Consider the following 24854-nt stretch of genomic DNA (forward strand, 5'->3'; position numbering starts at 1 on the left):
AGCTAATGCCCACATCTTAACTATTTCCAGATACTCACACCTTCCCAGAATCATGCAAGTCACCTACTAAAGTTAAACATGCTTACAGCACCCCAGCATTCTAGGGCTTGGTTTTTCTCCCCCTCCTCCGACAAAGGAATACTTCAGCTTCACACACACAGACACACACACCCTCCTTAACCCCCCATCATCTGGGTGCCAGGGTGTCTTTCTAAATGCATGCTAGTAATCTAGAAGACCATAACGTTCTGTTATTCACCCCTTCTCTGGCTTCTGAAATCCATAGACCCCACAGCACTATCAAGGCATTTAGTTACCAGCATGCAATGACAAGGCCCATTAACAGTAGTAATGTTTATATGACAGTGTTTCTGATGCTTGACCTTTGTTTAGTTAGAATTAGTGCCAAGACAGAGTGTATAAACAGCCTCCTGTATAAGAGGCTTCAGAGCATGAGAGAGAATATTCTGGATCCAGTGTGCATTTCTATTTGCAATAAATATTTCTTTTCTTGGAAAAAATCCTCTCATAAATTAATTCTAGTAAATGAAGTCTCCTCCACCTACCACCACAAATAGAAACAGTCTTTTTAAATGGGCTCAGAAATAAAATTGGAATCCTTACCACCTTAAGAAAAGGTACCTGCTCTAACAAGACTGGGGACTTCTAATCACAGTGCCAGGAGGGCTTGCTGTACTGACCAAATTCCTAATTCCATAAGGTCAGACAGGGAGAAGAAATCCTATTTAGGAGTTGCAGTTTAGCCTTATCAAATTTGAACAATGGTCCATCATGCGAGATATGGTTTGAGCATTGGCCTGCTAAACCCAGGGTTGTGAGTTCAATCCTTGTGGGGGCCATTTAGGGATCGGGGCAAAAATTGGGGATTGATCCTGCTTTGAGCAGGGGGTTGGACTAGATGACCTCCTGAGGTTCCTTCCAACCCTGATATTCTATGATTCCTCCCACCACACTACATCAGGTCACTGGTCCAATAATTCAGTCTCTGGTCATCAGAAGTAGCTAGACCCTGATGTTCTAGACTGAAAAAAAGAACTCATAATAATTCTGTCCAGCTGCGATCGCCTTAGATACAAGGGGTCTTCACTGTGCCAAAAAGAAAAAAAAAAAGTGGGATGGGGGGGTATTTAATTAAAGAATTGCTACCTCTCTAGAAAATTGCAGAACTGCAACATCAAGGAAAGTTTGAGTCACTGATTCTCAGAAGAGAAACAAAACTATTATACAAGTGCTGACAAGAGGTTTACAGAACCACAGTAAACTTCTGTCTTAGAAAAAGTAATTTTCAGACTCCAGCAAGCTTCTGTTTTAGAAATGTGACTTCCACAAGTCCAAATCAGAATGTAATCTCTATATTACTATTAGTAAGAAGATCTTGGAGAAGTTCTGAGCAGAGGCAGTTATGGCTTTAATGATTCACAAAAAGAAAAGGAGTACTTGTGGCACCTTAGAGACTAACAAATTTATTTAAGCATAAGCTTTTGTGATGCATCCGATGAAGTGAGCTGTAGCTCACGAAAGCTTATGCTCAAATAAATTTGTTAGTCTCTAAGGTGCCACACGTACTCCTTTTCTTTTTGCGAATATAGACTAACCCGGCTGCTACTCTGAAACCTTTAATGATTCAGCAACTCATCTGTATGACGAAAAGGCACTGGTTTCTAAATGTGTAACTTAAGCTATGTATCTAACAAGAAGTGAAAATTCTCACCCACTCAGTCCTAACTGGAAATGGGAGTCTGAAGTATTTAATCCAATAAAAAGCCAAGGCAGCTGCATTCAAGTAGAATCTTTTATGGCACAGCAATGCAATAACTTACCACATCTTGTGTTAAATATTTAGCACACTGCCCCCATCCCATTCACTAACAATGAACTCAGCCCTGCCTCACCACAACAGCTCTATTCTAGTGCAAATCATTTCACGCCTTAATCTAAAGGGCCTGCATTCCACCAGGTTTCAGCAAGCAGCCATTCGCTCACTGATAGAAACAGTTTAGAGGTCAGATATACTCACAGCTGGCCTACACAATTTTTGACTGCTTTAACTATATTGTAGTTAGGGAAGTGTACAACCCTCTATTGTTTGACACAGTTATAGCAGTAGAAGGGTGATGACAGAAATAAGGTGTACCATATAGTTTATTTCTGTCAGCACCTGTACACTGGTATAACTGTTTCAACCTAGGGGATTCTACTTCACTAACTACAATCCATTGCTAAACCAACATGGTTAAAGTGGTACCCAAAAGGAATAAAAATCTTTTTCAGATCAGCCAGGAAAGCAAGCCTCCTGTAGGGACAGGATAAAGCTAACATGAAGTCACATACATCTCTGCACTGCTGTGGTGAAGATATTTTCCAGTTTGGGGGAGTCCATTATATGCAGGGTTATGCACCAGAGAATTGCCCAGCAGTCAGTTACTACACAAAAATGTAATTCTACTCATCTAGGTGTGAAAACAGGGGCTACCTTGACAATAGGGGTCACTTATTTTACAGATACTAGCACCCACTATACCACACTATTCCCAGAGATGCAGTTCCAGCCCAAATCACACCAGGCATTTAGGAAGCACCATGTACAGAGCAAAACAAAGATTCTCCCATTTGAGGACAAACTTTTTTTTTTTAAAGCAATAGAGAGAATAGTGAGAATTCAGAGTCAGCCAAGTGGATTCTAGCAGCAAGCAAGATTTCAGTAGCGTATTTAGCAGCAACAAGAGTTTGAAGTGTGGTAAAAACAGACTGTGGGAATTCTGCAGAAGTTCGCACTGTGATGGCAGACAGACTCTCCTCCCCATTGTTAGGCTAGAAGTCAAGTTAATAGAGCTCAGCCTTACAATTGAGAAATAGGGCAAAACAAGGCACTAGACACTATGCAGGAACAGCAGGATAAGAGAACAAAGTCATATCCTGAAATGGATTCAAGTCATGCACATTGGAAGGGCCTTGTCCTCTCTCCCCACCCAAAAACCAGAAAGAAGAGTCCATGGTATCCTAGCCATAAACAACAGTTTTCACAGCTGCTGGACTGGAGGTGGATTTCAGCAGACAAATAGTCCGCACATCTTTGCCAAGCCATTGCCAGCCACCTCACGGGCCTGGTGCACTAGCAGTAATGTGGCAGAGGTAGAACGAGGTAGAGCATTAGGACAACAAACATGTTTAACTCCTTGTCTTCTTATACATCGTGGGTTTGGGAGTCTCTAATATTAGAATTCTCTGGAAAAAGTGAAGAGTTCAGCCCTGGGCTGCCTCCACCTGTTCAGAACGCAAGAGTTCTCGTGATCTCTTCTCAAATAGGGGACTCAGAAAGGTGACTTATGCAAGGGATTTGTTCCCCAGCTTCCATTGTGGAGACTACTTCATAAGAGAAGTTCCTCTCAGGGACTCGTCTTGCCAATCCTTAGTTTCCAAAGGATTTCAGTCTCTGGGACACAAGGAAGGGCTCTGGGGATTCCTGCTTAAAAGCTACCTATGAAGATCTTGTTCTGAGTATTCAGAGTACTGAACTGAGGGGACTATACAGATATCACTCCCACCCTATTGGGTGTAACCAATTTGCATATTAGAAACATTTCTGTGAAGTGCTAAAAACTAAAAGAAACGAACTTTTTTTCATTTGCAGACCGCCTAACAAATTTCAAATGGAGGTGCAGACCTCTTTGGAAATTCAACCTGTGGTCCAAGGACCCCTACCATAGAAGTCTTAGACTAAAAACTGACTGAACAGAATTCAACTGTAAATGCTGCACATGCTCTGCATGGCATTTGCTGCACTGTGAAAAGGGCACTAAACTGTGGGCATCTATGGGAACGACAACACTTCTGATGGACCACAGGTTGAAAATCACTAATCTATTCCCTCCAATACAGCTGCTAATTTGAGCAGATGCATTAAAAAGCATTTGATTTAGTGACAAGAGCCATCATCTCCTCTTTTTCCTTCAAAACTCTGTTCCAGGTACATTAGTCTTTGTAATACAGTCTGCTGCTCTATGTTGGACAGGTATTGCTCTGGCCAAGTTAAAAATCACACCCTGATTGAACGCATCCACACACTCCATGAGCCTCCCCAAGTCAGAAGGTGAAGCAGATGGAAAATAAAGTTATACATACAGATAGCAATATCTTGATTTGATTGAGAGGGACAGATAAGAAACTGGGCAAAGAGCAGAAAGAACAGGCCTCGGGGAATGATGGTAGCAGGACAAGCCAAACCGGTTTAAACATTAATAATGCAGCACTACTTTCCAAATACCATCATGAACAACAAAACATCAACTCAGCCAGTCAGATGCCCAGTGAGTTCTAGGAAGTGTTGACACTTTTTTGAAGCGTTAATAATAAAACAGACAGGTGTTGCAGCAGAAAAGCAGGGCCTGCCTACCTACCTGCTTCACTCAGACCCCTTCTCTCCTCTCACATCTCCCATTTAAAAGAGCTTGATTAGAGATACTCTGGGTGTCATAAGTTCAGGACTAGTCTATGAAATGATGCTATGATCTGGCATGCCAACCTCTAAAAGGCAGAAGCACAGCACCTCAAAGATTGATTCTACATAACTAAAACCAATGGAGCTCATAGGAACGGTCTCACATTTAAATATTACATCACGTTAACATGATCCAGTCTGTTACCTAACTAACAGAGCATAGGAATTATGCCATGGAGCTTTCAGGAATATTTTCAGTCCTTTTACATGTGGTAAGGCTGCCTCAGTCAGAGAAAACCTGGCTGCAGTGAGAGCCACATGGGGCATCACATGCCACTTGAAAGAAGTAGAGCTTGCTCCAAAGAATTTCTGGCTCTTGCATTGTAAAGGCTCTGTCGGACCATCACCATACAGGATCACGTAGCCCTCAAGGCCCTGCCCTTACACAAACACAAAATAGACTCCATGTCCTGTGGAGTTCCAACAATATGTCTGCACCCTCTCCATATCTTGGGTGTACAAAAATTACAAGCCACACGCTGTGTAATCCAGCATATTGTACCAACACTACAAAAAGGGACCCATTCCTCCCACACTAACCTAGATGCTGCATCACCAGAGACCACTCCTCAGTGGGGGTTAGGCCCATTACCAGCACTTCTACTAAAGTAAACTTGGTGGCATAAATCAATTCAATATTGCAACACTAGAATACAGCCACACTAATTAAGCATAGGGCAATAAGTTGTATTGAGTGTACTGTAAACTCAGCAGGAGGGGTTATAGATACAGCTATGCAGAAATGTTATCTTTGGAGGCATCTGAACTCTTTAGGACACAGCCTACCAAACCCACAACCCATTATATTCCCCAAGCACACTAGGTTGCAATGTTAATTTCATACCAGATGTGGTCAGAGAGCATCCAAAAGCTGTACTGACCCAAGACGTCTTTGCCCAGACACTTCAAGCATTTTGGCCTGAGAGCTTTCTTGCTAAACCACTAGCATCTTGGAATGGAACTTCAGGACAGAAACTGAACAAAAAGTAGTAAGTGGTGACCTACCTACAGAGCCTCAGGGTGCAAGTGAAACAATGTGGACGATTAAACCTAGTTTGGGGATACTCTAATCTCTTGCAATTGCCCCAGTCCCAATGCAATCCCTACTAACCAGTACCAAAGCAGGAGTCAGAGCTGGATACCTTCTGATTTGAGCATAGATACTTGTTAAAATTAAAAGTTAAAAGCCAGAAACCCCTCTGAGTTACATACATGCCTGGTGTTTGTACAGGGTCCAGGATCATTTTGAAAGGTAGAGAGGATCTAATGCCCATAAAAATGAGAGGTACCAGTAGAACTTCATTTAGAGATACTTGTAAAACTTCGGGATTACATTTTCCAGCACTCACTGTATCTGAGCACCATACAAATTTAAAAAATCCCTCAGCATCATCATATTTTGAATTCCTTTCCATCCTCCTCAGACTTTTGATCTCCATACACCTTTGCTCCCCAATCCTAATCTATATCCTTGTTATGCAAATTCTACTCCCCCTCTTTCTTAAACTCTACAATTGCACCTCAAGCCTAACCTGCAGCATCCCTGTTAGCCCACTCCTGAGCCTCTTTGAGAACTACTGGGGTACAGACAAGCAAGAAGAGCAGGGCCCATCCAAGGGCACAGCAGTCACAGAGGCAGAATCAGAAGGGGAGAGCAAAGGCGTAAAGGAGCACAAAAGAAAGAGCATATATTGTGGTAGACTAATTGTAGAGTGAGAGGAAGGCTGTAAGGCATGGGTAAGGCAAATGCTGATAAAATAGAACCCGCAGGGCAAGCGGGTGGGTAGGTTGGTAGGTAAGAAAGTCGGGCCAACATCAGAAGAGGTATCACCTGATGGGAGGAGAAAAGAGGAAGATTTGTGAATAATCAGAAGGAGGTGGCACAGAGAAGGGAGAGGAAAGGAGTCTCTGACCCAAAAAGAGGAAAAGAATGTGATAAGGATTGAGAAGAGAACAAGGAACTTGGTGTAGAGACAGGCAAGTGGTGATCAAGACAGGAGTTTAGCCGGGGTGGGGTGGGGGGGAAGAGTCAGTTAGACAGGAAAATTATATTTGGAAGCATAGCAGTGCACAGGCAGGCGGCAGATCCATTTGAATGGCAAGCCAAGTAAGCGTTAGTCAGTTAAAAGATAGGTTTCAGAGTAACAGCCGTGTTAGTCTGTATTCGCAAAAAGAAAAGGAGTACTTGTGGCACCTTAGAGACTAACCAATTTATTTGAGCATGAGCTTTCGTGAGCTACAGCTCACTTCATCGGATGCATCCGATGAAGTGAGCTGTAGCTCACGAAAGCTCATGCTCAAATAAATTGGTTAGTCTCTAAGGTGCCACAAGTACTCCTTTTCTTTTTAGTTAAAAGATAGAAATCCATCATCAATACATAAATAATGGTGAGTAGTTCAGTATCCATCAAGCCACACGGTCCTATCACCAGCATATTTTCAGATGGAAACCAGCTACTCCTCCCTCATCCCACTCCATTCAGATGGAAACCAGCTACTTCTCCCTCATCCCACTCCATTCAATACACAAGCTGTCAAAACTAGAGATAGTTTAAAACCACAAGACAGGGACAGCCTTAGATAGCTCTGCCCCTTTCACCTACCCAAAGTTTATGGAAGTTGGAAAAATCGTGGCCATATTTACTTCAAAGCCTGCTACCAAGTAGCATATTCCCTCCCTGGATAATAGATATAAATTGCTTCAGGAGCAGGCACAAAATCATCTGGAAAAAAAGGCCGTTCTGTTCTCCCTCAGAAAAACCTGTTTCCCTCCTGATGGGAAAAGCCAGGTTTCTGCCACTAGCACATATAATATTAAGTCAGGTAAGGACAAAGTCACACAGAATATTTGGGGGAGCTAAACCTGGAGTCCTGGCTCCACAGCTAAAAATTCAGAAAGATGGGGGGGACGGTGACAGTAGAGAAAGGAATCGGGTGACCAGATGTCCCGATTTTATAGGGACAGTTCCGATTTTGGGTCTCTCTGATACAGGCTCCTATTATCCCCCACCAGGTTTTTCCCCACTTGCTGTCTGGTCACCCTGGGGAGGAATGGGGTGTTTGAGCTCTGGTACAAGTCTGCATCACACGTCTCTTCTCCTCCAAGGCTGGTTATAATCCATTACTCCCCCTGAGGAGGAGTTAGATCGAGTTCGAGATCATGAGGCGAGGATGGAATTGGAGCAATGCCGCTCTTACCCCAGCTGGAGTATGGGTGCGGGAGGCCTCTGGTGAGGGAAACTCAGCCGCTTACCTGGGTTTCCCCTCAGCAGCCCAGTATTCTCAGCCCGGGGAAATCGGGGGTTGGCACAAGGTAAAGGAAAACCGCAGCTGCAGGGCGTGCCGTAGGAGGGGGATTTCAACAGGTCCCTGTGACAGGAGGCAACTGCCGCAGCCTTACTCATGCCCCAGCTATGAGGGCTGGGCACTATCTGCGCCATGTGCTGATGCTGGAGCCCGGGGGCGGCCGCAGGAGCAGGGGGGCAGGCACGAAGCAACGTCCGGCCAAGGGCTGTCGCTGTCCACCCCCGGGACGGGGCGGCCCTTTGCCCTACAGACCCACCCGTCAGCAAGGGACGGAGACAGGCAGAGACTCCGAGGAGAGCTGTCCCGCGTGCGGCCGCTCCCCAGCCCTTCCCTGGCGCCGGGCACCACCTGGGACACAGCGAGTCTCAGGAGGCCGAGCCGGCCCCAGCGCCCTGCAAAGAGCGGAGTCCGGATCCGGACCCGAGCCCGCCCCCTGCCCTCAAGCGGGCCCGAGCGCTGCCCCCCGCACTCGGGGCCCCGCGACGCCCCCCGGCGGAGGCACGGAGCCAGGACACCCCGCGGCGCGGGCGGGCACTCACCGACTCGGCAGCGCTGGCGGCCACCAGGAGAAGCAGAGCGGCGCAGAGCGCCCCGGGGTGCCTCGCTGACAGGAGCTGCATGGTGCTCGGGTGTGACAGTGGCGGCACGGTGATCAAGCGGCTAGCACAAGCCCCCCGGCCGCGCATTTTATAAGCGGCCCGGCCCCGCCTCAGCTGGCCCGGCCCTGGGGAGGCGGAGCCGCAGGCCCAAAGCGGGTGGGGAATGCCCGGAGCTGCTGGGAGTCCGGGACGTGCCGCTCTCCTAGTCCTGTCAGCAAGGCAGGGGCATTCCTGGGCTCTGGGTAAACCGGCAGCCCCCTCTCCACCACCATTCTCCTCACAGCCCCGTCCCCTTCTGCTCCCATACAATCCCCTTCCCAGTCCCTGGGGCGTGACGCCACCCTGTCCCCCCCACCTAACAGCCCCCTCCCCCATCTCCTGGGGCCGGCCACCAGCCTGTCATCCCCCCGTCCACCTAACAGCCCCCTTCCCAACCTCCTGGGGCCCAGCACCATCCTGTCCCCCTCCTAACAACTCCCTCCCCAAGCTCCTGGGGCCTGACACCACTCTGTTCTCCCCCCTCCACCTAACTGCGCCCTCCCCAGCCTTCTAGGGTATGACATCACCCTGTTCCCCCTTCCCAGCTCCTTCCCTGATCCCCTGTATTCCAACCCCTCACCACTCCCTACATTTTACCACCACTTTACAGCCCCCTTACATCCCCTTCCCAAATGCCCCCATGTGCAACTCTAACACTTCACCTTCACCCTTGAAGGCCCTGCCAACCTTACACCCTGCTTCCTGAACTCCCCTCACATTCACACCATCCCCCTTACACCCCCAACCCAGTCCTATACCACCTTACCATACACCCCCACCCTCTTACACCAATAAGAACTTTATGAACACATAGGAAGAGAGGGAAATGGTAAGTCAAATTTTGGGCCATGTTACCTTGACGTCTCTTAAAAATCAAGGTATGAGAGAAACCAGCCTATGAAAATACCATTCTAAATATGATTTTTATAAAAATCATATTTAGAATGGTATTTTCATAGGCTGGTTTCTCTCATACCTTGATTTTTAAGAGACTATAGAATTTTTTTTTAAATCCTCCTCTTGTCCTCCCCTCCAGATTTGCCATTTCTGCCCATCTTCTCTGGGTCTCTCCTGTGGATTATAAATCCTTCTAGGTAATGCCTGGCTGTACTTCTGGGTGTTATAAAATGTATATCCTACTATTGGCTATTAACAAATAATAAATTATTGCAAAAGGGACCAATGGGAATTACTGTTAACAAAAGTGCACCATGAAATTAACAAAGACTGGTCACTTTATTTTATTTTAAAATTTATTTTTTTCCAGAAAACTAAAGAAGGTTGTATTTTAAGGGTACCAAAAATATTCTACTGGACATTCTACTGAAACAAGCAGGGCACATGTTTTATGACAGGAACGAGGCCCTGATCCTGTAATCTGATTCATGCACTTGGACCCCTATGCCTGTGAGGAGCCCTGTTGATTTCAATAAGACACCACTCCAGTATAAGGGTCTGCCACAAGGATGTAATTACAGGATTCAGGCCAATATCTAAATCCAGAACAACATTACAATCAACACAGACCATGACGACAATGTTCTCTCCAACATTTAAGACTAAGCTGTGAAGGCTGGTGATGTTTCCAGGGCAAGTTTTCATAATCAGGCAATCTTTATGCAAAATAACTTCCAGGAAAATCTATTTTGCACCTGAATACTGACTGCAACTACAGCCAGCTTTTTAACACTGTGCTTAGATACTATGGTGCCTAGATACAATATCTCTGATAAACATGGAAATAATCTGTTACTCATGTATGATAGGAGCAAACAGATATTTTAATTTTTTTTCTGGAAGCTTCACAGTCAGGCATTTAAAATCCATATCTGTTTTTGATTAATGCAATAGAATTTTAAGGAATATTTCCAGCCTTCATGTCAGATATTTAAAAACAACAAAAGTGTTTCAATGTTGTTAATATCTGGGACAGGCAGCAATCCCGATCCTTCTATGAATCTCATGCAAGTGTATGGCTCTGCTTGCATGGAGCTCATTGCAGGATTGGGGTTTTAGGTAGCTTTTGTTTTTAATATTTTAAGCTGCAACAAATATTACCATAAATAAGTGGAATCCATAAAAGAACATTAATAGGTAATGTAGGTCCAAAAGGTAAGTTTTGTAACTTTTACATGAATACAAATGTTTGTTACATTTGATGAAAAAATGAAAATAGTTTTCTGTTTCCAAAAACAGCAGTGGCAGTTTTAAATGTAAACTGGGACATTACATCACTGTGTTCCTGAATGAGACCCTGAAAGCAAAACTGCTTGGTCTGTTTTCTGTATCTAAGCAGAGGCAAGTGCACAGACCAAATAGCCATCACAGATGGTAAAAAGAAAGACTTAAATATTTCAATTTTAATCAACTCAAGGTATTCATAACACAAGTAAGGGAATTTGTTTATGCTTTTTAACCTGACAAGGTCCCTTTACACAAGAACCTTAGCTCTTTGTAACCAAACTGATAAAATCTTTGGCTCAGGCTCAGTCATAAATAAAGTGGGAAATGAGACTTGCCTGTAATGTGTTTTCCAACATTTAGAGTAAATTTGCATAAATCCAGTAATGACAGACTTCCTGAGCACATTTTGTAGATTATCTTTCCTCTTTTTGAAATGTAAGTTCTCTCTCTACTGTCACAAAAAGAAACTGCTTGGTAGGAAATACAACCCTAAAAATTTAACACTGTGCTGTGAATTCATTTTGCCCTTCAAATGTCCCCTTTCAAGATGTTTATATTTTACTCTCACTAGAACAATGCAAGAGAAATCTTATGTACATGACACTCACTGAGAGTGACAGGATAAAATGGGCATAGAGAGAATTAGTAACTGAAATTTTCTCTGCTGAAATCCACTACCATCAAGTAGCATAAAAAGTCACATCTCAATGTTGTGATTTGATCAGACTTTTGAATTATGACATTTTTAGGTATACATCAGCCCTTGTAAAATATAAGATTACAGCTTTCAAGGAAACTGCACAAAAGTCAGCTTGGCTCAGCCTCTGCTGTTTCAGTCCCATTACTTAATAATAATGCCCTGTTCATTAAATCTTAAAATCAAACCATAACTGGGTAAAAAAAAAAAAAAAAAAATCTTGAAAAGTTAATTAACTTGTAATTGTGAATCTGTGACAAAAACATCCAGGAGGAGGAACTATGATTCCGGATAGATTTTAGTTCTAAAACCACATTTTTCTTTTGTCATATATAAAGCACAGACTTTGTTATCTTCAGGAGGCCATGCATAAAGCCAACAAAGACTAACTTCTAGTCAAATCCATCATAGTTCCTACTGGACTGGCCAGGGAAAGACAACTTCCATCCAAGACTTGCTTAGCACAATTTCTAGGGTCTGATTTTTAAAAGAGCACAGGCCTGGATTTTGAAGTAGTCAGAACCCATTACTGAGTATTTTCAAAAAACCTCACACCTAACATGCATCCAGCATGCTGAGCTCTTGAAAATCTGACCACTTGCTTTGGTGCCTAAATGGGAGCTGAGCTCTTCTTAAAATCTGGCCTCAGTTGTGGATACTGAGCTTTTTGAAAATCTACCCTTTACTTTCTCCCTGCCAAGATCACCTTAGTGGTCTATTACTTCCTGCTTGTCCAGGGGGTGGTGAATCCCAGCAGTGACCAGTTCAGCAAGTGATTTGGTCCACCTTGATTATCATACACATTGTAAGGAGAGTGATCACTTTAGATAAGCTATTACCAGCAGGAGAGTGGGATGGGAGGAGGTATTGTTTCATGGTCTCTGTGTATGTAATGTCTTCTGCAGTTTCCACAGTATGCATCCGATGAAGTGAGCTGTAGCTCACGAAAGCTTATGCTCAAATAAATTGGTTAGTCTCTAAGGTGCCACAAGTACTCCTTTTCTTTTTGCGAATACAGACTAACACGGCTGTTACTCTGAAACATGGTTTTATGTCACAAGTTGAGTCAGAGAGCTGGTTGCTAAGAGTTCTAGCTGGGTTTTCTATAGTGAATTGATGGGAGATTATTATTATACAAGCATTTCTAAAGTCACCACTATCATAGTATTTGAGTGCTTCATTTTGTACTTAAAAACTGCATAATTAAAGGGAAAGTCAGTCTGTAAAGACTGAAAACGAAACTAGGAAGTGGAAGTTAAAGTCTAGCCATTGGCTTTCAGTTCCCACAGTACCACAGAGCCAGAAACTGAAAACTAATGTGTACAAAGTACTAAATGAGGCAGTGCTGTGGCTTGCAATTCTCTGTGATATGCAGGCAGCAGAGAAACTATGTGACCCTCCATGTCAGAATCTGGGACTTTCCCAGTCATTTTGTAAGGTCTAGAAATTACATCAGAATCAAGCTATATCGAGGGCACTGAGCCAGGTTTTTGAAAATGGTGCAGTCATAAAGAGCTTCCTCTTCCTTGCACAAGCCCTTCTGAGGGAGGAGGGAAGCAGCTGGCTTCTGAGGGCGGAAACTTGTCACTACAATGATGCAAGCTCAGCTCTTGACGTTACCCAGAATGGTGAAGGAAAGGCAACCATCAAGACTATACAAGGAACTTCCCAGCTGGGTCAATGGGAAAAACCAAGCGTCACGGGAGAATCTGCCAGAGAGAATGAAACTTAATTTCTTATTACCAGGAACATTCCCCCCGCTCTCAAAGACCTTCTCACACCACAGAGACCTGGCCTTCTTCATCCTCCTCCATCTCACATGGACCTAGAATTCCTTTGTTACCTCCTACATGCTGCAAAGACCTGGGATTCTTCCCCTCCCCTGTCCCACAGAGAACCTGAGGTGTCTCCACCATCTCACTGTTGGGCATTAGCTAATGAACTAACTACTCATGGTCCACAGGAAATGAACAAATAGTGACGGGTAGGATAATTGAACTATTGAATTATTTTTATGTACAGCATCCAGGTTTCCTTTTGGCCTGACAGCTCAATACATTATTTAAATAAATATCACATTATTCAGGAAGAGGATAAATAAAAAACCCTGGAAAAACTAGATCACTCACCTGACCAGAGAAAAACAAACTTAACTGGGGAATTTCCCATCGGGAGTAAATCACCTTCCCTAGGAAAATCCAGTATTCCATACTGCCTTGAATGCTTGGTATACCCTCTCTCATGAGGCTCCTTGTATTTAAGTCCTTGCTAAACACCCATTTCTGCTGCGATGCCTATGGGGAATCTAATGGACATATACTATCTACTCCTAGGTGCAGTCAAGCACAAACTGGACCTACATATATGTTGTACCCCTTTCTTCTAATCTCTGTCTGTTCTTTTGTCGTACTTTAGAGTGGCAGGTACTTGAGCAGGAATTGTGACTTATTTCTGTTTAGAAAGTTCCTATTGGAATTCCCCGCTGGTAGTGCCCACTGCTTGGGCACTACCAGCAATAAATAATGAAAAGCCAGGAAGCTTCAAGTAACTGCTATATATCTCCATTTAACATTTCACAGTAAACCCGCTATAAATTCTTAAAGGTCATATTTACCCAAACACTGAGGATAGCGAGGGTAGTGGGAGGAAGCTGCCAGGTCCCCTCAATCATCATATGCAGGGCAGTGACTACCCAGGTCTGATCACAGCTTCCAAATGAACTTTTGGAATGTGGAAGATGATCAAAACAAGCCTTAAGAATCAAACCCCAGAATGGAGAGGGTGAGACTAGGATCTTAACTATAATGGGGACAATATGCTAAACCAAAATATAGCATTTACCTTCCCACATAGATTGGCTCAGCAGAATTACCTGGCGGATGGGATGCCATCAGTAGAGAGCATGATGGAATACTATGTCATCCAAGACAGCTCTGAGTATTGTAGATCACAAATCCAGCACAAAATCAAGATTTGACATTAAAATGTGTGCAGTACCCCTCCTCAGTTTGGTTATTTTGGGCCATTCAGATCTGCATGGAATTCTACATCTATAGTCCCTCAGGATATCTAAATCATTAAATGATATAGATATATATGTACACACACACAGTATGTGTCAGTCACCTTTAAGGAAAACTTGCTTTATTGAAACCAAACCACCAAATACATAACAAAAGATAACTGCCACCTAGTGACTACCTGGCAGTAGTGCACCAAGACAAATAGCTCCATAGCTCCCCCGTCAGAAATTCAGCCCCAAGTATAAGCAAACATTTCTGGAAAACTGAATTGTTTAAAATGTCCAAAGTGAGGAAAATTCCCACATTTCCTTGGGAAACTGTTCCACAGTCTGATACATCTCATTGACAGAAGATTTCCCTGAAATTCAGCCTCAATTTTCCCTTTCTTAATTCCATGTTATTAATCTTAGTTATAACCCAGTGTAACACATGGAACAGTTTATCTCCCTCATTGTTTTTTCCTTCAGATCTTGCAGACAGTTATTTTGTCACCATGTCCCATCTGTCTCCTGTTAACCCTCCAGCTCCCTGATCATTTTTGTAACGGTTCTTCAAACAACCTCCAGTTTGTCTATATCTGTGGTAGCAAGGTGACCAGAACTGAATCAATAGTCTTACCCATCAGTAAGGAGAGGGGCTGCCTTGTCCACTTTGCCTTGTGACAGAATGCCTCTGTGAATGCATACAGAAATTGTACTTGCCTTTTAAACTTGTATTTCTATCTAACTTGCTGTCCATTATCACCCTGGTACAGTACCACCTTTTGATTAAAAAAAACTAGAACAATACAAAATTAATATGGCACACATTAAATGGATTAAAAACTGGCTAAATGATAGGTCTCAAAATGTAATTGTAAATGGGGAAATCATCAAGTAGCTGTGTTTCTAGTGTGGTCCCACAGGGATCAGTTTGTGCCTGTATGCTATTTAACTTTTTTATCACTGACCTAGAAGAAAACATAAAATCATCTCTGAAAAAGTTGGCAGATGACACAAAAATTGGGGGAGCGGCAAATAATGAAGAGGACAGGTTGCTGATACAGAACAATCTGGATCATGTGGCACAAACAAACAAACAATATGTGTCTTAATATGGAGGAATATAAATGTATACATCTAGGAACAAAGATGTATCTGGGAAGCAGCAATTTTGAAAAAAGATTTGGGGGTTGTGATGGATAATCAACTGAACATGAGCTCCCAATAGTCGAAAGGATTAATGTGATCCTTGAATGCATAAATAGGGGAATCTCAAGTAGGCATAGAGAGGTTATTTTACCTCTGCATTTGGCACTGGTACAACCACTGCTGGAATACTGGGTCCAGTTCTGGTGTCCACAATTTAAGAATGCTGTTGATAAACTGGAGAGGGTTCAGAAAAAAGCCTTGAGAACGATTAAAGGATTAGAAAATGTGCCAACAGTGACAGATTCAAGGAGCTCAGTCTAGTTAGTTTAACAGAGATTGTCAAGGGGTGACTTGATCACAGCCTGTAAGTACCTACATGAGGAACAAATATTTAATAATGGGTTCTTCAGTCTAGCAGAAAAAGGTATAACAAGATGTAATAGCTAGAAGTTGAAGCTAGACAAAATAAGACAGTGAGAGTAATTAACCAATGGGACAACTTACTGAGCATGGTGGTGGATTCTCCATCGCTGACAATTTTTAAATCAAGATTGGAAGTTTTTTCTAAAAGGTATTGCTCTAGGAATTATTTTGGGGAAATTCTATGGTCTGTGTTATACAGGAGGTCAAAGATGATCACAGTGGGCCCTTCTGGCCTTGGACTCTACGAAGCCGTTGGTCTACCAAGGCTGCTAACTTGTAGGTCATCATTTGTTTGACCCTAATCATGTTACCAGGGAGGTCTTTTCCCACTGATTCTACCCCTCAGTTCCACCTTCTGATCCTGTGGAGCCTTGTCTGGGTCAAGGGCCAGGACATCACTATGATACCCCATGTCCCTCGTGTTGGCAGCACCTGGGCTAGGCAGGTGAGGTCAGAAGGCCGCCATCCTCCTCCTCCTCCTCCTCCTCCTCCTCCTCCTGCTGCTGCTGCTGCTGCTGCAGTGTCAAAGTAATCCCAGGCCTGATCGGCAGTCGGGGTCAGCGGTCACACCACCGTGCCCAGCGGAGCCGCACCGGAGCCAAAGTTCACAAGGTCACGCCTCATTTTGTACACAGCCCTGACGAGGTCAGAGGTCACCGGTTTCCCGACCCCTTGAGAGGGCGCCGAGCACTGTACGCTGCTGCCCATGCGCCGGGGCTGCCTGGTCGGAGAGGTCCCTCTAGGCCCGAGCGCCGTCTCCGTGGTATTTCCGGAAATCCGGTCCCGGTGATGCTGCTCTAGGCGTCGGGCGCCTTTTCTATGGTAACTGGCCGAGATGTTGGTGCCGCTCTAGGCGAGCGTTGCGGCCTCCGTGGTCCGTGCTGTTAAGCCGAGCCCGGCCTGGCTGTGAGGTGGCCTGTGCTGTCTCGTCCCGAGTGAGCCAGAGCGTCGCGCGGGGCTGAGCCGAGGGACTTTTTCCGGGTGGGGTGGGGTCGGGAATCGGAGGCTGCGGCTCGTGAGTGCGATGGGAGACTGGCGGGGGAGGGTTCGTGAGCTGAGGGAGATGCTGGCGGGGGAGGGTTCGTGAGCTGAGAGAGATGCTGGCGGGGGCGGGAGGAGTTGATGAGGAAGATGCTTGGGGGGGGGGGTTGGAAGAGGAGATGCTAGGGCGGGTTGGGGGGGAGGGCTCATGAGCTGAGGAAGATGCAGGGGGGAGGGGAGGAGAGGGTTGTGGGGGTTGGAGGAGGAGATGCTGGGGCGGGTGGGGGGCTGGAGGGAGGGGAGGAGATGTTCTGGGTGGGTTGGAGGGGGGAAGGGTTCGTGAGCTGAGGAAGATGCAGGGGGGAGGGGAGGAGATGGTTGTGGAGGTTCGAGGAGAGGTTCGTGAGCTGAGGGAGATCCGGGGGGGGGGGAGTTGAGGAAGATGCTTGTGGGGGTTGGAGGACGGGAGGAGATGTTCTGGGCTGGTTGGAGCGGGAGGGTTCATGAACTGAGGGAGATGCTGGGGGAGGGGGGCTGACTCCGTGTCATAGCGGAGACCCCTTGGGGCTGGGCTCAGATGGGTGTCTGTGTGGCTGGGCTGAGGGGGTGAGCTGGACGCTGCTGTTGGCATTACCCCTGCCCTTCTCTTCTAGGTGCTGAGGAAATCACCTAGTGTCTCCTTTTGTGGCAGATGTGCATCAGCTTTCCCCTGGTTGTGTGCGAGCTGCCGTGGGAATGGCAGGACAGTTCCGTAGCTATGTCTGGGACCCTGTCCTCATTCTGACGCAGATTGTCCTCATGCAGGCAGTCTATTACAGCTCCTTGGGGCTCTGGCTAGCTCTGGTCGACAGCCTGGTGCAGAATAGCCCTTCTCTTGACCAGATTTTCAATTATGAGGTAAGAGTTTTTCCTTAGCTCGAGCATGGAGAAGGTCTCACAAATTCAGAGACTAAAACACTGCAGTCTTACTTGGAAATGCAGAGTCCTCAGACCATTTTGGATCTTGAGTCTCCTGCACCACTGAGCACAGAATTAGGGTGATTCCACAGTCGAAATCTGGGTTCAGTCTAACAAAAAATTCATGCATGAAAATATTTAGCTGCTGATTGTGGCTTCAGACCTAATCTTCTGGCAGTACTGTTGCTAGAAAGAGGACCACAGGAATCCATACAGCGTTTCTATTTGCTGTGCGCACGCTGACTATGCTTCCACAACTCAAACCTCACGTGCTCTGAGTGCTCCAGAAGAGTCAGTATCTCAGAGAGCAACTGAGATTCTACATTTAGTTATCACATGCAACAACCGTGGGAATTCTCATAAGAGAGATCCCTGCTCTGAAACCTAAAGAGAGCTTTGTTGCAGAGATGGGATCTAGTCTTATCATTGTTGTTCTCCAGACCCTCCTTAGACCTACAGGGCCAAACTCAGCCCTGGAGTAAGTTTACTGAAGTCAGTGCAGTTGCATCCAGGGTGAATTTCTCCCTTGTGTGTTTTGACATACAAGCTCTAAAATTCCCAGATGCCCAGGTAGAGTTAACCTTATAAATACAAATCCACAACTTAGCAACAACAAAAACATTTTATTTTCCTATCTTTGGCTTTTTTGTTGTTTTTTAAAATCTAGAAATATTAGTTTGTCAGCTTTGTAGGTGGCAAATAAAATGGAACTGGGCCACTGGGAAGAGCCTGAGTTGAGTAGAGCTAAAGCAGTTTTGAATTTATTTGGGTGTCTGTCTTATTTATAACCCTATATAGATCTTGGGATTCTCTACCCCACCTGGAAGACTTTCCATGATTGCTTTCATCCTCAATGCACTCACCTGGTAAGTCAGCTCTCCAGTGATCAGTTGTGAGATTTTGAGCTTCTGTTTATCCATACTGGGACTGGACATCTTCTATCTGGGATTAGCCATCATTGTCTTGAAATTAGAATTTAAAGCTGTGATGTTAGCATGTGCTAGCTAACACCTTGTAAAAGGCTACTGACTGTATACAAGACATACTGCCTTTAACACAGCAGGGAATCTAGGCTTTAACTCAACAAGTTTAGCACATGTTAAAGTCTACCCTGCTGCCTTGTCTATGCTAGACTTTTCAAATGTATTAGTACACAGTAGCTAACATGCTAACAACACAGCTTGTTACCCTGCTCTTGATGAGGCTTATACTGTATTGATGGTAGGAATGTGGACTGGGTTCAGAACTAGCCGAAGCCTCTTACTCCGCCTGAAACGTGATATCTGAGTCTGGTGACCTTGCAAACTCTGTGGGAAATTGTGTTTCTTGCAGTGTGAAGGGAAATGATGTAAGTGCCTCTGTTGCATATCCACAGTGTGAGCCTGGTGCTTTGTAAGTTAAATTTGTCCCAGTGAGGGAGTCTGTTTTTATTATTTTTTTGTTCATAGCACTCACAGTGTGCTAGGTATCCTACACTTACAAAGCATACAGAGCCACAAGTTCCCTGCTTGAAGAGCTTTCAGGCTAATGGTAGACATGATGCAACAAGTGAAAGCTACAAACAATAGGTTGTGAAATAGGAGGATGGGCTATAAATTAAAACTGTAAAAACCAGATCACACATTCATGCGCATATTGTATCCCCAATTCCCTCCATTCCAATTTACTAAAATGCTCTTCTAGGGGAAAGTGCCCCCTTAGGACAGTCATCTTCTCCTGAGCCTTCCTTGCCATCCAGTCACTCTCTATTCTTTCTTCATACGTCAGTCCCAGGCACGTCATCCTGTGAAGAGTTTTACATCTCTCTGGAACAATTGCCCTCTTTCCTTAGCACAAGTTTCCTATCACTCTGCATTGGTCCTGCTCTCAAAAGCTGTTCCTATTCCCTGCCCCTTTGCCAAGCTGTCCAAGCAGACAGCTGGTATTGTGTCTGATTATGTCTTGTGTGCTAGAACTAGCCCACAGTAGCAAGGATCTTGCCCCGTAAGGTGCCAGCCAGGAGGTCATTTGGGTCTGGTGATTTGAGTGTCTCCTTGATCGTTCTTTTGTTTTAGGTAGAGGTGTGTGCATTAAGGTCACTTGAACTATGTTGTTGCAGAACAAATGTATCTTGTTCTTGTTGGCTGAGATCTGAGAATTCCTTCCATTTATCCATAATGACTCCTGAATGGGACAGTTGGCAATTAGGAGGTCTAAGCACAGGACTGGGAATGAGGAACTCCTGAGTTCTAGTCCTGACTCTGATGCTGATTCTTCTGAACCCTCAACAAGTCATTTAACCTCACTGCCTCAGTTTCCTCATCTTTTAGCTGGGGATAAAATATGCACCTGAGGTATTTTGTGAAAATTAATTAATATTTGTAAATAATTGTTTATCTATAAGGTGCTAAAAGGTGCAAAGTATTTAGTCTCAGCCAGTGACCAAAGAGTGTAGATACAATGCAGAGAGCCAGCCAGGAATTTTTAAACTAAAAGCTCTGCCATCACATAATTTAAAATGCTACAAGCTGCTTAAGTTTTACTGCAGTAACATTGAGCAAGGTCAGAATAGTCCTGACTTCAGAACAGTTAAGATTTATTTTTAATGGATAAATAATCAGTACAGATAATTCCTGGTGGCTGCTGCTAGATTCCTCCCTCTGTGGCCACTCCAGTTTAAGGCAGTTTGCATATAGTTACACCTGTCTCTCCTTTCTTCTTGCAGTGCTTTGGGCTTGTTGTACTTTATCCGGCGAGGAAAGCAGTGTTTGGATTTCACAGTCACAGTTCATTTTTTCCATTTGCTGGGTTGCTGGATTTATAATGCACATTTTCCCACAGCTCTAACATGGTGGCTAGTGCATGTTGTGTGCACGGCGCTCATGGCTGTGATTGGGGAGTATCTCTGTATGAGAACAGAACTCAAAGAAATCCCATTGAATTCAGTCCCCAAGTCCAGCGTATAAACTTGTTCTGGGGATGCGTTGCATCAGGCCATCGTTTCCAGCACCTCGGCAGTGACACAAATCAATGCCAGAAAACTTCATTAAATAAGCACAGCAGGTCTGTTTGGACTTTTTTAGATCTTGGTGGCTGCATGAGTGTGACGATCTCTGCTGTTGCCAGAAGATAGTGAACAAAGCAGAAGTTTTATTTTAATAACACAAGACATTTAACATGACTATTCTATGTGAGCCCTTTCACTATTCATTCGAGTGATACGGCCCAGCAAAAAGTCAGGCAACAAAACCTAGAGCATGAGAAGCAACTGGAATTTAACACATGTGCAAGGTCTTTGGAGTGCATGTTGGAGCTGGGATGATCACACCTTCTGGGAGAAACGCACAGGGATTGACTAGGAGCTGCTTCTTACATCTTCTAATGCATTTTTCCTTTGGTTGGTTTTTGTTTTAAAATCAAGGAGCTAAACTGATGTAGTATTAAAAATAATTGTGTTTGTCTCAGTCACCAGTTGTGAACCTATAAGACCTGTACGCTCATATGGGCTTGGTTATTGTTCCTGTGTTTAGTTCCTAGAGTAGATGTAAGGCAACATATGTTGCTGACTTGAAGACACTTTTTTAACAAAATAGGAAAAATGGTATTAAGTTGCCGTCAGTGTGTTACAAGCCTTCTGGTGAGCTGAGCACTTTGAGCTACGCAATGAATGTCCACATCACAGCAAAGGAGTAAGGTCTGGCCAGAAAGGAACACCAATGGTCACTTTCTAGGGTTTGTAAAACTTCCCACAATGAATGTTAAACACCACAATCCAGGAGCCAGTGAAAATGAATCAGTTTATTCTCATCTTGCATGGAGGGTTGGCCATAACATTCACCAAACGTTGAATCTTATGTTGAGTTGGTTGAGGGGAGCTTTCTGCTGCATGTTACAAGCACCATTTCATCATTCCCACTCTGTAGTAACCTGCGTCTTCCTACCAATCGTCAGGTTCCAGTACTTACTCCTGCCTGAAGGCTGCCACCAAAGACTGGTTTCCAAAATTGGTAGGTGGACTTGCTGCAGGACGCCATACTTGGGACTGTTATTTGTCTCTTATTTTATTAACGAGATGGTGCCTTTGACTGATAGGCAATTTAAATAGAACCTCCCTTCTCATAAGGCACCGACCCCAGTATTCCCAATTAAAGGAGTAGGCCAAATGGTTTCCTAGAGTCCTGCATTCCAAGTGGTCAGACTTACCTCTAGTTGTGTAGTTTCCTCTAAGGGATGTTAAGTCTGTGCTGTCTGTGTGTCATTCTAATTTAGTGACAAACTATGATTTTAACGTTGAAATTCCTTTTTTCCTGTGTGGCTTGCTGCTGCCAATCTCTTTCCTTTGTACGTTAATATTGGTGAACATTATTAGTTTGAATAAATTATATTTGCTAAATTAATGTGCAGTTTGTAAAGAATTGGAATTGCTGGGATGATTTGACGCAGAATTTGATAAACTCTCTCTAAAATGGGTCTCTTGATTTTGTTATTTCGTTAATTTCAAAGCCAAATTTCAACTGTTCATCTCATATATTCATATATAGTGTTTTCATCCAGGGTAAAATATTTGTTTGAAACTCTCCTGAGGTATTACGGAGTGGAGAGAATCTCTCTGTACTATCAGTGAACAGAATGCTGCTGTTTTCATGAGCAGAGCATCATGGCATTCTGTGGGCTGCTGTCTCTTGATTTTCATCTGTCCTGTGTGAGTAGGGACAATGTGAGACTTGAGCTTATCCTATTTGACCTTGATTGAGTGCTATCTGGAGAACACAAACTGTTTCTGTTTAAGCACAATTCTGCTAATTTGTATTTTTCTCCTTACTACTTTGGGGGCATAGGGAGGGGAAGCATTTTTACGATGACAGGGTCCTAGTTTCCTCAGAGTTCAACTGCTCCCTGCTGCTCCAGTAAAGTCAGAATCTTCTATTTGCATTACAAGCCTTTCCAAATAACTCCATTCTGATTTAGGAAACCAAGAATCTGTTTCCATTAAATGATCCTAGGAAAGAAAGGAGGAAGGGAATATGCAAAACAATTGTGGTACAGCAGTCTTTCCCGAGGAAATAGTTTAGGCAGTTTTTTCCTAAATAGAGCAAAGAGCTCTTTAGAAGGCCTTTTCCTGCTGTTTAGAGTGCAATACTGCAGTAGCCAACCAGCCTTAATCCCCCTTATCCTGTTTTACCTAGGCCAAAATGCTACTCCTTCCCGGTCTGTTTAGGGATGTGTCTGTTCCTTTAGGCATGTTCAATCCTGGGTGTGAATTACCATTTCTTCCAGGAGGTGGCATTGTTACCTTCCTTTCTAGGAGAGGAAAGTGCCCAGACGCAGATTGGAACAGACAATGCTGTAGCCTTGGGTTGTCAAACTTTTTAGTATAGATAACATATGAAGAGAGACTATCTCCCAGCCACCTCCCTTCTCATTCACAGTAGGATGAATTTCCCCTCTGAATATGATATCATAATACTGTACTTGCTTACAAGGAAAACTAATATCAGTACAATATGTAATAGCTAAAAATATCTCCTATTGCAGTTTAGCAGCTGAAAATAAGAAATGCTAGCACTATGTGACCATACGCTCTGAAGACCACCAGCAACTGCTGAACGGACCACAGTTTGGGAATCTTTGCTGTAGCCTTATTAAACACCATCACTGCAGGCTCAGCTGACCGGGCATATGTTCAGAACAATTCTAATCCCATTCGTAGTGGTTTCAGGGCTGAAGCACGTAACCAGAATGATCTGTTACAATTTTCTCCAGTGTACATTATCCCATACAGTTTGTGAAGAGCCTGCTGCGTATATGTGACCCCAACTTCAGTAGTAATCTCATTAAACCATAGTTATTAGTTCAGATCTAGGATGAATAAACTATCTTTCCACTCTTAGAATATTGGTAATTTGGGATAGTCCACATCCAAGTGAGCCTCTAGATGAAAGGCTGTTTGTGATATTCAACCTTAATGTCTCCTTTCTGTCAGTACTAGTATGAGGGAAGGCTGAGTCCCATATGCACAAAGAGCTGCAGGGTCTTGTAGGTTTGATTAGTGGGCCGGTAACATGCTGCCAGGAGAGTGACTTCACAATGGCTCTCAATCACATTTTTAACAGTCGATCTTCTTGAGGAAAATATCAGAGTCTCCTTGACTAGAATAGATACAAGGGAGAAGCAATGGAGAGCTGCAGTAGTCCCACTCATTAAAGAGGAAAGAGCTGCTGGCTACAGATACATATTTGTGAGACCTCCTGATCTAAGTGTTACTGTTATGTTTCCCATTCTCATTCTTATCTGGAAACAGTACCACTTATCTCTTTATGGTCTAGACCAGCAATTCTCAAATTGTGGGTTGGGACTCCAAAGTGGTCCGGGAACCCATTTTAATAGGATTACCAGGGCCAGCATTAGACTTGCTGGGGCCCGGGATTAAAGCTGAAGCCCGGGCCCCAGAAGCCAAAACTTGAGGGCTTCAGCTCAGGGCAGTGGGGCTTCGACTTTGCCTTCTCTTCCCCCCGCCTCCCCAGGAGGGGGGTGTCATGTAGTAATTTTTGTTGTCAGAAAGGGGTTGCAGTGCAATGAAGTTTGAGAACCGCTGGACTAGACCATGCTGCATTGGTATGAAATGCTGTAAAGTGGGATTTGAAATATGTTTGTTGACAGGTCTGGATTCTTTGCTTCTGAGCACTTGAATTTATACTATATGTCAGTGCCTTTTATAGGAAAATTCAGTGCCTATCTGTCCTTGGTTGAGGGGAGCAGAGTCTTTTTAAATCAAAAATTGAGTTGGAAACGCTGAGACCCTCCACTCCCATGTCCTAAAGTCTAATTTTCACTTGCACATAGTTGATGAATTCTCAGCAGTTCTTTGGCTTTGGAACTTTTACAACTCCACACCAGAGCAATGGCAGATGGTCTATTTCTTAATGAACCTTTTCTTTTGTACATTGGAGCTGAGGGGTTTTGCTCCTAGGGAGATTTTCTCCAACACCTGCTCCCTTTCTGGGGGTTGCAGTAGTG

General features: G+C 44.2%; 2 protein-coding genes across 7 annotated transcripts in view; one reads left to right on the forward strand and one right to left on the reverse strand.

Moving 5' to 3' along the window:
- SDC4 (syndecan 4) overlaps positions 1-16169 on the reverse strand; it is a 31251-nt gene extending 15082 nt beyond the window's left edge. The window contains exon 1 of one of the 2 annotated variants that reach the window (XM_084646170.1): positions 16002-16169. In XM_084646170.1, coding sequence (XP_084502296.1) covers positions 16002-16025 — 24 coding nt within the window. In that variant the 5' untranslated portion in view covers positions 16026-16169. Of the gene's footprint in view, positions 1-8364; positions 8537-16001 lie in introns of those variants that run through there. The other variant, XM_084646169.1, reaches the window with a different exon arrangement.
- A 511-nt stretch (positions 16170-16680) lies between these two features.
- The window catches only part of SYS1 (SYS1 golgi trafficking protein), a 59271-nt gene continuing 51097 nt past the window's right edge, over positions 16681-24854 (forward strand). The window contains exons 1-4 of one of the 5 annotated variants that reach the window (XM_084646176.1): positions 16681-16742; positions 17555-17798; positions 18657-18724; positions 20563-22274. In XM_084646176.1, the coding sequence (XP_084502302.1) occupies positions 17637-17798; positions 18657-18724; positions 20563-20803 (471 nt within the window). In that variant the 5' untranslated portion in view covers positions 16681-16742; positions 17555-17636 and the 3' untranslated portion in view covers positions 20804-22274. Of the gene's footprint in view, positions 16936-17554; positions 17799-18656; positions 18725-20562; positions 22275-24854 lie in introns of those variants that run through there. The other 4 variants (XM_084646174.1, XM_084646175.1, XR_014713887.1 and 1 more) reach the window with 4 other exon arrangements.

Source organism: Lepidochelys olivacea (assembly GCF_965140295.1).
Source record: "Lepidochelys olivacea isolate rLepOli2 genome assembly, chromosome: 13".
In the NCBI taxonomy this organism is placed as follows: Eukaryota; Metazoa; Chordata; order Testudines; family Cheloniidae; genus Lepidochelys; species Lepidochelys olivacea.